Raw genomic sequence first — 13,663 nt, 5'->3', positions numbered from 1 at the left:
AGCAAGATAATTGTTTTCTTGCAAAGGTGTAATAGAAATGACAGTAACTGAAACCATTAGAACATGCCTTCTCCAAAACAAGAGCTGACTCTGCCTATACCAGTTGGGGTGTTGAATGTGGAGAACCTGCCTGAGACTGCCCCAGTGACCCTGTCCTTCAGTTTCTGAGAGAAGAGATGCCAGCTGAATGCCAGTCCAGAGCGTGGAGTATAAATAGCATAATTATTGCCAGTGGGTACACTGGCACGAATTTCGAGCGAGCAAACCTTCCTCTAGGTCCTCACCCACTTAGAGCCAGAAGCACTGTCATGTCTTGTTTACTTTCTAGTTTGTGCTGATCATGTCAGCAGAGCTGGGAACAACTGGAAATTGCGCTTAGGTGGTGCTCTACATAAGCCAAAGTGAAAAACTGGAGAGCAGTAGGTTGTTGGCTACTTTTGCTTCTAAATTCAATGAAAATGGCCACATTTCTTTCAGGATGGAATAGCAGAATTTCTTTAAAGGGCTATCTAGAAACATTTTATTCTAGGCTCGAGTTATGTGAAACCTGTGTCCACATAAAAAAAATTCTGAAACTAGAAATGAAAATTGAATAAAATCCTTAGAATTAAAATTGGTTGTATATATATACACACACACACATATATACAGACCACGTATATATATATGCTATAGGTAATAATGCATATATAACACATGTCTGCATTGGTTAGGCCACACCTTGAGTACTGTGTCCAGTTCTGGGCCCCTCAGTTTAGGAAGGACATCGAGACACTTGAACATGTCCAGAGAAGGGCAACAAGGCTGGTGAGAGGCCTTGAACACAAGCCCTATGAGGAGAGGCTGAGGGAGCTGGGATTGTTTAGCCTGGAGAAGAGGAGGCTCAGGGGTGACCTCATTGCTTTCTACAACTACCTGAAAGGTGGTTATAGCCAGGAAGGGGTTGGTCTCTTCTCTCTAGCAACCAGCACCAGAACAAGGGGACACAGTCTCAAGCTGTGCCAGGGGAAGTTTAGGCTCGAGGTGAGGAGAAAGTTCTTCACCGAGAGAGTCATTCGTCATTGGAATGGGCTGCCCAGGGAGGTGGTGGAGTCACCATCCCTGAAGGTGTTCAAGAGGGGATTGGACGTGGCACTTGGTGCCATGGTCTAGTCATGAGGTCTGTGGTGACAGGTTGGATTTGATGATCTTTGAGGTCTCTTCCAACCTTAGTGATACTGTGATAAATGGACTATAAAACCCTAAGAGATTTCTGAAGAAATACTTTTGCAGCAATGCCGATGCTAATTTGGTGGAAAAGCTGCTGCTGAGAGAGCACAACATGTGCTACATGTCCCCTGAGTCCTCCTCAGCAGAGCTTTTCTAAGCTTCACTACAGACATGGGCTGGTCTGTTGCTGGAGCAGATCACATGGAAAACTTAACAGGATCCGCAAGTGGGCACTAATAAAACTGTTGGTGTGATGGGAATGAGTTACAGCTTCAGTAAATTAAGGATTTGGGGGGGGGGGGGGGGGAAGGGTTATTTATTTTTAATTTCTTTTTAACAGAAGCAAAGCTTGAATTCAGAGATTAGCACTAAAAACCCAGAAAGGGTTATATAATAGTGTACTGTTTGGAATCTGCTTTGGAAAAGCCCTGGCTTTTCCGAAAGAAGTAAAAAAAGTTAAAATGACATTAAATACCTTAGGACACTAAAATCCATCAATGCCTAAAAAGGTTTTCTGGCTTGAACTGTTTTATGATCCACCATGAGCTTCAGAAGCCACAACACAGAGCTGATGAGATCTTCTCTGAAGTTCTGTGGAAGTTTTTCTTCACAGATACCTTCCCAGCCTTTGAATATTTTTTCCCCTCAAGTACTAGGAGTCTAAAAGCAGTATCAAATTTCCTGAGCTTTTCTTATCTGTGAGAATGTGTAGAGACTCTCCCTGGGGACTGTGCTGGAGGCATCCTTTACTCTGAATATTCATTTGAGTGCAGTGACTCAAAAATGTTTTGAAAATATACTCAGTGCCAGGCCTGTACCTAATGAAAAAAATCAGTATCCTCTTTTCAGTGGAGTTAGACCAACTTGCCCCAAATTGGCATCTGCCCCAGTTTTCAGAGGATCAGAAATAGAAAGGAGTTCATGTTGGATGTCATGGAAAAATTACTTGGCTCTTAATATAGCAGAAGTTTGTTGTGGTTTCTGGCCTTTTCACAGCATTTCTTCTGCACTTTCCATCTCCCTGTTTCCTAGTGTTTAGGCAGGCTTTGCTGAGCAGCTCTTGTAGAATAATAAGATTTGGCATGGAAACATGTTGCTATGACTTTTTACACTAGCAAAGCACCTAGTACAGATGCAATTACACCACTAAAATTTGGGCCAGGGCCAGGTTAACTTACTTGTTTTGAAGAAGCAGAACAAATTTCATCGGCAGAGTAGCTCGTGTTAAAATTAAGTCTCTCCATTAAAGCAACGCTTGAGCCTACACTCACAAAGCCTTTCCAGTAGAGACTGGTCTTCACCTGAGCCTTCATTTTTTTGTTCAAAGTTAAAGCTATATTCTACCCCCAGATGCTTCTGGAAAAGCATGTTGTCTCTGCTCTGGACCTCTGCATTTGGCCTTCCAAAAGAGTCACCCTCAAAGAGAAACCCAGGATGTTGCTTCAGTCAAGGAGGAAGATGAGGAATTTCAACAAACCAGAGTTCAGCATCTCTGCTGACTTGGTTTAAGTAACCACAGAAAACTATTTCTCCTCTCTGTATGACATGTTGGCTTGAAAGAGAAGTATGTTCTGAATGGTCAGTGATTCACCAAGCAGCCTTGCAATCATTAGTTATTACAATTAATTGACTGCTGTCTCAGGCATTAGTAAGATAGTGACTAAGAAACAGCATGACAGTACCAAATGCTGCACAGAAAGACAGCAAAAAATAATCTTCTGGAGACAAATCTATTTCGTGAAAAACAATGCAGAAATGAGGCAATATCCGAGGGAAACTGATGCATGGAAACAGATTTTAGTCCAGCTCTGCCAGGCACAGACACCTTCCTGCTTCAGTGAAGCACCACAGCACTAATCTAGGCAGAAGAGTGGTTTTATGCCTTGGACTAAGGGCAGTTACAAAGCACCTGCAGAATGCTCAGCCAGCTCAGGTCATCAGGAGCCAGAGGTGCTGAAGAAATACCTATAATCAGTCAAGGGAGCTAAAAATTTGTCAGGATTCATGAGTCACACTGGCTGGAGGGCAGTAAAGACCTTTAAGGTGTTTTGTCCAGGCTTAGTTTAAATTTGCCAACTGAAGGGGAGGTTATTGCACTGACTAACAAGCTTCAGTACCCAGATTTCTTGCTGTTTATCTCAGTTTTTCCCTTTTGTCTTCTTCTTAAGCTATTGGCCCATAACTCCCTAATGTTCCTCTTCCACGCCATTAACATTTCTCAAGCATAGTTTTACTGTTTTCTCCAACCCCACACAAAGAGAAGGCAAAGAAGAATAGTCAGTGCCCAAGTTGAAAGCATGGCACCAGATGAGGAGATGGTGCAGAGGATGTTCCATGTCAGGTAGGGATAGACTCAGGACAGAGGTGCTTGGTTAGGCCTATCTTTTTATTTTTTCTCTCTCGCTTTTTTTTTCTTTTTCTGTTAAAAAGAAAGAAAAAGGGGATGTAGAAGGGAGATGGAAAGATGAGTAGCATCAAAGAGGGAAAGTCCAAAGGACTGAGCAAGAGCCATCCTGTGTGTTTAGTACCCTAAGAAATACTGCCTCACTAGAGCAAAAAGAGAGGGAGCAACTATAAACCCAACTCAGACTCTTCTGCTAGTCCTTTGGCCAAAAGCCCACCTCACACAGAGCTTCCTCCCAGTTCTCCTCTGAATAACCAGCCTTTAATATTTCAACTGACTTGGCATCTTGCCACAGGCCCCTTTTTCCCCTCAAATCTGAGGTTCCTGCTGCTGTCTGAAGCTCCTCTTTCACATGCTGCACCAGGAGATGCCCAGCTGCTTCTTCCCCTTAAAACTACTGAATGGATCAGTTACCAACTAGGTAACAAATTGTATTTTAATTTACAAGCTAGGACTGTTGTTGCACTTTGGGGACAAGATAAGGAAAAAAATATTTATAAGAGACAGAAAAAAGCACTCTTTTTTCTGTACAATACATTTCTGGGAATGATTAGGTATAAATCTACTCTGTCTCCTTCTATGGTATGTTACAAATCTTTCCTCCATGAAAATGCTTCTTTTTGCAAGAAAATAACACCACTGGCACCAGTCAGCTATGCTCCTTGTCAGCATTTCAAGGACCACCCCACAGATCTCTCAGTCCTTCCAAACAGAAGACGCTGTTGTTCATCTACACTGAGTGGAAGGACAAACTTCATATCCTTCACACACACGTGTCCATATGGATAACTATGTACCAGAGAGTGTGAGGGCAGTTTCCTCCCATAAAGGTAAGACACTGAAGAGAGGTAAAACCTTTCTCTGGTAGAAGGTTGGACTGAAACTTTGAGGATGATCACAGAATCACCAAGGTTGGAAGAGACCTCAAAGATTCTCAAGTCCAACCTGTCACCACAGACCTCATGACTAGACCATGGCACCAAGCGCCACGTCCAGTGATGAAGTGGCTGTCCTGATTTGGTCTGATGATCCATTTCACAAGACATCTCATTTGATGTGCTGAATTTCAGAAAAGTTGAGCATACAGAGGGAAAACAACAGAAATCAAATATGCAAATAGACAAACTCAGTTGAGTCACACTCACAGTCCTAGCTCACCTAGGAAATGCTTTAACACCTAGCTCTCATCCTGAGGAATAGACATTAAAAACCCAGACCTGACATTTATAAATAATTATACTTTTCCTTACTTAGGGAGATTAATTGAAGAGAATTCAGCCATTCTGTATTTGCATTTGAGAAGTGCTCATGACAGACCATATCTCCCCAGTCACGAGAATATTACAGAGGTGCAGGAGATCATTACTGCCATCTCTGCTCACAGAGCTCCCAGTCACCACAGCTAGCCAACCTGCTCACTTCAGGCAGGAGACAACTCACAGCCCAGTAGATTTAAATAAGATTAAACCCATTCAAAAATACAGCTGTGTCAGCATTCGTAGCAGAAGTGCCTTTACATTCCTCTTTCAAACAACCCTTGGAGCAAAAGAGATTAATGGATTTATTCAAGAGACCTCTTCACAATTTAAGAGTCAAAAGCATTCTTCTGTGTTCATCCCTCCCCTAGTCATCTGCATTCCTGTGAGGATCACTGCTACACTGCTTCTGTGCCACCATGTTCCTCTACTTGAGCTTTGCTGAAGGCAACAGTCAGAGTCCAAACCCCACTTGCATCCCCTCAAACTCACTCCACAGGGACAGGAGGTGCAGGGCTGGAGGGAGAATTGAGCTCTCCTAACCTGCATCAAAGACTCTTGGGCATTTGCTAACCCTAGCCACCTCTGGAGTGGCTGCTGCTGTCTTCCCTTCTCCAAGAAAAAGCACTAAGTCATCATGCATTAACAATTCTCCACTGCTCCTCCTTCTGCTGGGATGTTACAGCATTTCCAGTATAAAAGGATTTCTGAGACCTCTTCATTTCTGTGACTTGCAATGTGACTGACTGAAGAAGCAGTCAGGAACAGTTAGAGGTCCCTGTCTGTTGCCTTGCATCTATATAATGAAGAGATGATTAGCTGCAGAGGTACAAAGCAGTGTGCAACCTTCTTTTGGCTGGTGGAGCTTTTGAGAACAGCAGTTACTTTTGGTTAGCTGAACTATAGAAATTTATTTCATTTCTGGGTTGTTTCTTCTTGTTTTGTTTCAAAAGTCTAGGTTCAAGACTCTGAGCATGACATTCTTTCCTCCCCACATGGGTGGCACACTTGCTGCTTGGCAGGCAACCTGGGAGACTTCCCCATTCATTTTAAACGATACCTTCCATACACGTGACAAAAAAAGAAAATGACAGATGCAAGGTAGGATAAAGGAGAGAAGCACACAAGCTAATGATCATTTCAGATCCATAACAGTAACTATGAAGGCATTAGGGTTATTTCTCTGAAAATGGGACAGTGGCCATATTTAGAGCTCATGAACACCAGCAGCATTTCCTTCACCAGGTAGGTTGGTCGCTGCACACCCTTCAGGGGCTAAAGGGTTTGTTCAAGGTATACGTATAAAAGAGCCACACTACAACTATTATAAAGAATACAATATGTGTAGAAAATCTAGGGGTAGCTTTGACCTTGGATCAGTTTGGCTTTGGGGGTGGGAAAGACTGGAAAACCCATAGATTTCAAACTTTCCAGAAAGAGTTTCTGGAAGGAAAACAAACTCACTCAAACAAATTAAAATCAGGGTATCAGGTGGTTTGTGGGTTGCTGTTTGGTTGGGTTTGTTTGTTTTTCAACAAGCGTGTTTACATCTGTTAAAGAAAAGTAACAAAGAAATAAGGATGTGCACGAAATTAAGTATGTGTTATCCTACACACACTCTAGTACACAGAAAACCACTGTCTGCTAGCATTAGAAAGAATTATCTTCAAAGTCTAAGACAGATACGAAAATTGCATGACATTCCAGTTCCCTAGGACACCTTAGGAGCCTGTGAAAAAATGCTCTGCATTTAACTGACAGCCAGCAGGATTGGTTTTCTCATGCTTTTCTATACACAGTTTATAATTCCAGTGATTATTGGAACTCAAGGTGGTTTAAATAAACCCCAATGGATGACAGATAATATATGTATGTGTACACATGTGTGCGTTCATGTGCACATGCACACGTGTGTGATGGAAATCCAAACTGAAAATAGGACAAATTAACAGATGCTTATACTGCCAAATGCCTGTGTTATATGAACAATTTCCCCTGCTCCTAAAAGAAATAAACACAAAAGGTACACAGAGGGAAAAAAACAAGCCACATTCAAGAGAAAATCTGGCCTTCAGGTAGTATAAATGAAGTCTGCACCATCATCTACAGGAATTCAGTATAACATCAATTCACTGAAGTCTTACAAATAAAGACCACCTATTATGCAGAGCATTTGACTACTTCCAAAAAAATCCTTACTGGACACTTAGATACAGACAGAAAACATGCATATGTCATATGGCCATGGGTTTCTTACCAAAGAGCATCACTGTTTAAAAGAGTTAAAACAATAATTAGAAGCTAACAGAAGACTTGAGTAAATGTGATTAGAACACTGGAGCTAATATCTCCAGTTTTAAGACACACTGCTTTCAACACATTCAATCCATTAATATAGGAGAAAAGACAGAAAACTGAGGGAAATGCAGACCATCTGCTCAATCCAGATGCAGTAGAACATGCTTCTTACCTCCAAAGCTATTTCCCAGCAACAAATTGAGATAAAATCAGTTTAATCCTCTAACCACAGAAAAGATTTTTTGGCATCATATTATCATAAGTAAAACTGAGCTACATTCATTTGAATCAAAAGAAAACTTTGCCAGTTTTTCTCACCTTTAGCATCTCTCTTGGCATAAGACGTCTCTAAATAAAAAAAAATAATCTAGAAGAAACAACCCAGATATGGCAAATGTTATTGAACAAGCAGTCAGTAACAAAATCCTCGTTCCTGTGGTGATATGTTCCAAAGATGTCCGATTTAACCAACAGGGAGATTTAATTGAAACATTTAAGTTCTAGGAAAGCCACAGTCTGCATATATGCAATTCCTTGCCACACTGGACCCGTTTTAATATACAGACCCTGTGCCTTAAAAAAAGAAAGAAGCAGTAGAATGTCTTACCTTGAAGTTATGAATCTTCTCGTATTTTGGAATATGTTCATTTTCTTTCAGAGTTGCTCTTCTGACAAGTGATGTCAGCTGTGAATAAGCAAAGAGTTTAAGAGGTTGCCAGATTGTCATAGATGACTTCCTAGTGCCCAGCTTCATCCCCAAGGCCGCTATCAGTAAGTCTTGCTGACGGCTCTCCTGCTTCGAGTTGTGCACCCCAAACCGATGCGCTTTCTGCCCCAGCCAGCACTCTTTTGATGGCATGCTGGAGCTGACGGAGACGAGGAGCAGCGCCCGGAGCGACCTGCGCCCTGCGTGTATCAGACTCGAACTAAACACCGAGAGAGGACCATTTCGGGAGCCTAGGCTGCTCGGCAGGGCGGCAGGGCCATGGCAGGGCACTTGTCGCCGCGCGGCTAACTCAGCGAGGCTGATTCCGCGCCGCTCTGGGCTCGGGGGTTCAGGCCTGCCGGTGGGCGGCCGGCGGGCCGGGCATGTGCGGCAGCGGCAGCCAGCGGCAGGGGGGCGCAGCCCACAGCCGCTCCCTCCATCAGCGGCCGGCGGCGGGGCTGCAAGGACGCGCGCCTCGGACCCCTCCTCCCGCCCGCCGCCCGCACCGGGGGGGGCGGGGCTCGATTCGGGGCGGGGCTCAGCGGAGAGGCACCGCCCCCGGGGTGAGGGCCCTCCGGGGCCCGGTGCTGCGACACCGCGGCTTCCCGTCCACGGCTGGCTCCGGGAAAAGTCCCTGCGGGAGCACTGTCAGCGAGGGAGGAGTCATGCACCACTACAAAGCGAGATTTTTCTGGGGTGCAGAGCGTGGGGGCGGTCCCGGGCATCCTCGGGTGCACGCAGTGAGCAGGGGCAGCCCCGGCGCACGTGACACGCACCGGCTCTCTCCCGGTCATCTCGCCTGACAGGATGAGAGGAGCATCCCTCTTTCCTTAACATTTTCAGTGCTTTTCATATAAAAAGAGGCTCATCAAACTCGCATCATGCAACAGCCTCTTCTAGTAGGGATGTGAACACAAAGGCCACCAAAAGTTCACTGCAACACCTTTTCTACCAAAGACCTAAATCTCGAAGAGCTGTGGTACCTCTCTTCAGCGATATACAAACAATAAGGTAGCTGACACATAGTCTCAAAATGCACTGAAACCTAAGTTTGGACAGATGCAGCAGATAATCAAACGTACACAAGACAATCTGGTCTTCACTAGCCCTCGAACAAGCCAAAGGAAACAGATTTCACCCACTCGGTAAAGCCTTGAACTTGTTGCCACAGGAGCTGAAGTACAACGGGCTCACACAGACCAGGCAGACCACTCCATATCCACTTGGAGCTGCTCATCAGGGCAGCCGAGCTCAGGGAGGTTCTTCAACTGCATGCTGACAGCTGGAAGGGGACACCGTGACAGTCACTCAGCTCCTGCCCTTCTGGTATGCTCCAAGCATTTGTGAAGTGACTTTGTCAGAGACTGTAAAAATGGACCTTTGGTCCGACTTCCTGTGCCAGTGATTTACACTGTAGGGCTGACCACCATCCTGACACTTAGAGCACAAGAGGACCTCTCCACCTGCAGAGCCTGCCTGTGCTGCTAGCCAGAGTGCAGCCCTCCCTTCCCTTTCTCACAGGCTGCGGCACCACAGTCACACTCCTTTCTGCAGCAAAGGTATTTTTATCTCTCATGACTCAGTAACAACCAAAGACAAGCAGAGTTTGTCGCAGGCTTCTGGGTGGATTTGCTGCGTGTTTTGCAGCTGGATCACACTGTTACCATTTAGCTCAATCCTGCCTGTGCATCTGAGAGTAATGCTCACCGTGCATCCCTTTATTCCCTCATTGCCAGTACCTTGTCTACAGGTTTTAAAAGTCTTCCGGGTTTCAGTGCAGGGTCATATTGCAGAGATTAAGCATCAATGCATGTGCCTCACCAACAATGCAAGCTAATTGCTAATAATCAAAACACAGGCTCTAGATGATACAGGATGAAGCTGTTGAGTAGAAGCAGCTCATACAGGAGCCTTAGGAGTATCTGGCTCAATTCCCAATTTCAATACAAACAATAGACTGGTGGATTCATCCTACTGACAAATACTTTTCCAACGGCTACATCAATCTGCCTTTCTTGCTTTTAACTGCTCACTTCTGCTGGTGAGCAAATGCCCCTCTCACATTTTTCTGCACATGTATAACACTCTATGGCAATAGGAGATTAAGAAATACGAAGTGAGGAGTAGGAGATGGCAAAAACTGACCACCTATGTCAAGTGTGAGAATATTAGGCAGTCAGGGAGGAGGAAGCAAACAGGCTTTTGACCTCATTCTCTCTTTTCTTTCTAGCTTTCTTCACAGTTTCACTCCTAAGAGCTATTTCAAGTAAAAATCCTCTTGGAACAAGGTGGACCTAAGCCTGCTCCAGAGGAGTCATCCTCTCCAAACAACTTTTGAGTAACAACAGGCTTAGGAAGCAAATAGTGAAGTTCTGGAAATGTAGCTTTGTTAGATGTTTCTTTGGATGTGAAAATTTATCTTATTTTTTAAAGGGAAAAAAAAAAATCACCAAAACTTTGTATTACAAAATAACCTCTGAAAATTGAATTTGCTGGAAATAAGTAATTCAGCAATTTTGAAGAGCACCTTTCCCATTAGAATCAGCTCTTATTTTTGCATATATATCCACTCTGGAAGCAAGAAAAAGCATTGTAAGTTTCCCTTTTAATTGTTGGTAGTGCACATTTCTGTTTCTTGACATACTTATTTGTTATTCGTCAGCTTCCTTTTTGTTAATTGTGAAGAACTGATTTATTTTCAATGGCACTTTAGAGTCACGTTAGTAGAAACAGATTTCTGGATCCTAGAAAATTAACTCTTAAAAATGCCAATAAAAAGGTAAACAAAACTACCCAACAGGGAAAGGTCCCCTCTCCTGGCTGTCATTACAAAAATGTGCTGTAATCTGGAAAGCAGTTATAAGATTATTAATTTTAATTCTAACATTACTTTGTGTTACAATAATCTAGCTCAGACTACTTATTGGTTTTACATAAATCAGCTTCCCATTGTTCAGTGCACAGCATTTTGCGTTGTCGAAAAATGAGAACACTGGACTCACCTACATTTACAGCCCTTCTTACATATTATATGCAATACAGTTGTGCACATCATAAACCTGGATTGAAAGAAACTTAAAACCATAAAGGTAGAAACTAAACAATTATGAAAAACATATATTTGCTATCTATTTCCCCAACAAGTAGTATTGTAATTAAAATTCATACAACTCCTTTGAGATGATAATTCTTTAAGGCATATGCTCATTTCTCTGCCATTGCCTGAGAGTTTGACATTGTGAGGTAGTGCTCTTAACACAGCTCACTTCCAAAGCAAAGAATGAAATTCCTGCAGTGCACACCTTCCTAACCACAGTTTGGGTCATTGGGCAGGCCCAGATCTTTAATATACCAGGAACTGAGAAAATAAAAGAGAGAAAGCCACTGTCCACAGGTAGCCCTAATCATTGCAGAGATGAGTCACCATCCCTGAGAGCAAACAAATGAAGTCATAGACCTGAGGGTTCAGCTCCTATCTTCACAAAGCTGTGCTCTTCTGACAGGCTTTCCTGCTTCAGGTGCTATATGCTGTCTCTATTCTCAGCCTGCAAGCCTGCAGGTCCTGCTCTTCTTATACCCTTGGCTATTTCATTTCAATGCTTGCTCTCCACCAGTGGCTCCTGCACTCCCACCTGCCAGCAAAGTCTCCTCATTGTAGCCCTTTCATTTTCCAACAGTTATCTTTATAATTTGTTCTGTTTAGACTTATCTGACATCTATGGGACAATTATTAGGCACTGTCTATTTTCTCCCTCTTTTTCATCCAGTAGGTATCTGGGGAGGGAGTCTTGTCCCTTCCACTTTTCAAAGCAAAGTCTTGATTGTATATTTTAATTCATTTTTTTCGTTACACACATTTGCAATCATTGCACGTGTGGGGAGCGATGTGTTGCGCTGACTTGAGGAGGAGGGAAGCTATAGAGCTGTGTTTAAAAAATTTAATCTGAGGGCATGATTTCACAGAGCTAAGGTGAACTGAAAATGGAACAACTGGAAGCAATAGCCAAGCAACCTCTCAGCAGAGCATGCAACCAGTAACAGCCTCTCAGTCCTGTTTTCTTGAGCACACAGTGCTAGCTAGATAATGTATGCATCTTTTCTGATACTAATCTCACAATCAGTAGGCCTTACATGAGGACTCCATAATATGAACTGATTTCAAAGCCATCCACAGCATACAGTAAATTCCAATTAATTACTCTCTGAAAAACCACTAAGTTTAACCCAGTCACATAATTCAGTCAACATTGTACAAATTGTCTTTCTAAAAAGACAAATCAATGCATTCCCATTTGATAAGTAATAAATGAAAATTAGTCCAGAAAACAAACAAACAAAAAATCAAGTCAGGTTAAGCTCACAAGTCCTAAAATGCCCAGATCAGACCTCCTGAAGCCCACATGCATTTCCAATATAATGCAGGGTTTAGTTTCATGACCACCTGGCTCCTCTCTCAAACACAGTATCGTATTTTCTTCAGTCTGAGAAATGCATGTGCAGTATACTGCAGTTTTTTTATTCTCATATGGTGTTTTCATGTTGTTATGACTAAATATACCTTTATTGTTTCAGACTTTATACGTAACATGATTCTTTTCCTCTAAGGAATGTATTTTAATAATATTAACCAGCAGGTATATTGCATGCCTTAAAAAACCCACAAAAATCAGAGATGATGTCCTATTGTATATATCTCAAGAAACAAAATATTTGGTTTGCTGTGCAGTTAGCCACTAGGTATTTTTGTCATATTTTGTTTCACTATAACACTAACTTAGTGAAATGTATATGTTCAGAAAATCCTTCCATGCCTGAACACTTTATGAGCATATTTTATGGGCTCAGTACATGGTTTTCAAAAGCTAATCAGTCAGATTGTGAAACTGGGCCCAGTTTCCTCAACGCTGTTCTTGTCAGAGGCTTATTTCATGCTAAATATAATTTTCCCAGTCGTATCTCTCACAGAATTGTTCCAAGGGGGGGATGGGGAGCCCAAAATTTTACTTCATATTGAAAAGCGATGATAAGCTGTTTTCATTTTGTATTCTTCACTTTTAGACAGGCTAATGCCAGGCATAGCCTCTGCCCACAGATACATGGTGTGAACAGAAGGTAGGAATGCTATTAAAAGACAAGTTCAACCTGAATCCTGACATCTCAGAAGCTGAATGGGAAGGACCATAGCGTAGCCCCAGCCACCAGGACAAGACTTCTCTTGCTGCCATTCCAACACAGCCACATTTACTTGGCACACAGACAGCATCAGGCTCCCACAATACTCAAACTATACTGAGATCCTCACACAGCTCTGCTTTGAGTCCACAGTTACCCACATGGGAATTGGGGTTTAAGATATGGTTGAACGATGGAAACTTACTGCTGAGAAAAGTACTGGGGTTTATAACAAAATTTTCCAACTGGACTGGCTTCCTGTTAACTCAGACCTTCCCACTCCCAAGCCCCCAGTGGGATACTTATCACAAAATACAAAGAAATGACTATTTATATATTTGCATTTTTATTTCTTATAAAAGCTTATGTGATTTCCACAGCAAATAAACTACACAAGTAAAAGCATCTTTATATCTAGAATTTCAAAATAATTTATTAGAAAGTGTTTTAATTAAAATCTTAACTGAACAAATTCAGCCAAAGTGTTGGCTTGGTTTAAAGGATGGTTGTTAAATTAAAAATAAATAAATAAGAGTTTAAATGATGGAAAAAATGTTGCCCAATATTGCTGCTAGAAATTACTGCATAAAAAGTGAGTTCATTTGGTAGTGTATTGTG

The 13,663-nt window shown here is 42.5% G+C and overlaps 1 protein-coding gene across 3 annotated transcripts in view; it reads right to left on the bottom strand.

Annotated features, from left to right (window-relative positions):
- The window catches only part of CHN1 (chimerin 1), a 100,448-nt gene that overhangs the window by 24,484 nt on the left and 62,301 nt on the right, over positions 1-13,663 (bottom strand). For 2 of the 3 annotated variants that reach the window (XM_068138542.1, XM_068138543.1), the window contains one exon: positions 7,775-7,852. In XM_068138542.1, the coding sequence (XP_067994643.1) occupies positions 7,775-7,852 (78 nt within the window). Of the gene's footprint in view, positions 1-7,774; positions 8,350-13,663 lie in introns of those variants that run through there. The other variant, XM_068138544.1, reaches the window with a different exon arrangement.

This window comes from Melanerpes formicivorus, unplaced genomic scaffold (genome assembly GCF_026170545.1).
Source record: "Melanerpes formicivorus ecotype bairdi unplaced genomic scaffold, bMelFor1.0.p_v2 SCAF_5, whole genome shotgun sequence".
In the NCBI taxonomy this organism is placed as follows: Eukaryota; Metazoa; Chordata; class Aves; order Piciformes; family Picidae; genus Melanerpes; species Melanerpes formicivorus.
This window is presented reverse-complemented; position numbering and strand designations above follow the sequence as displayed.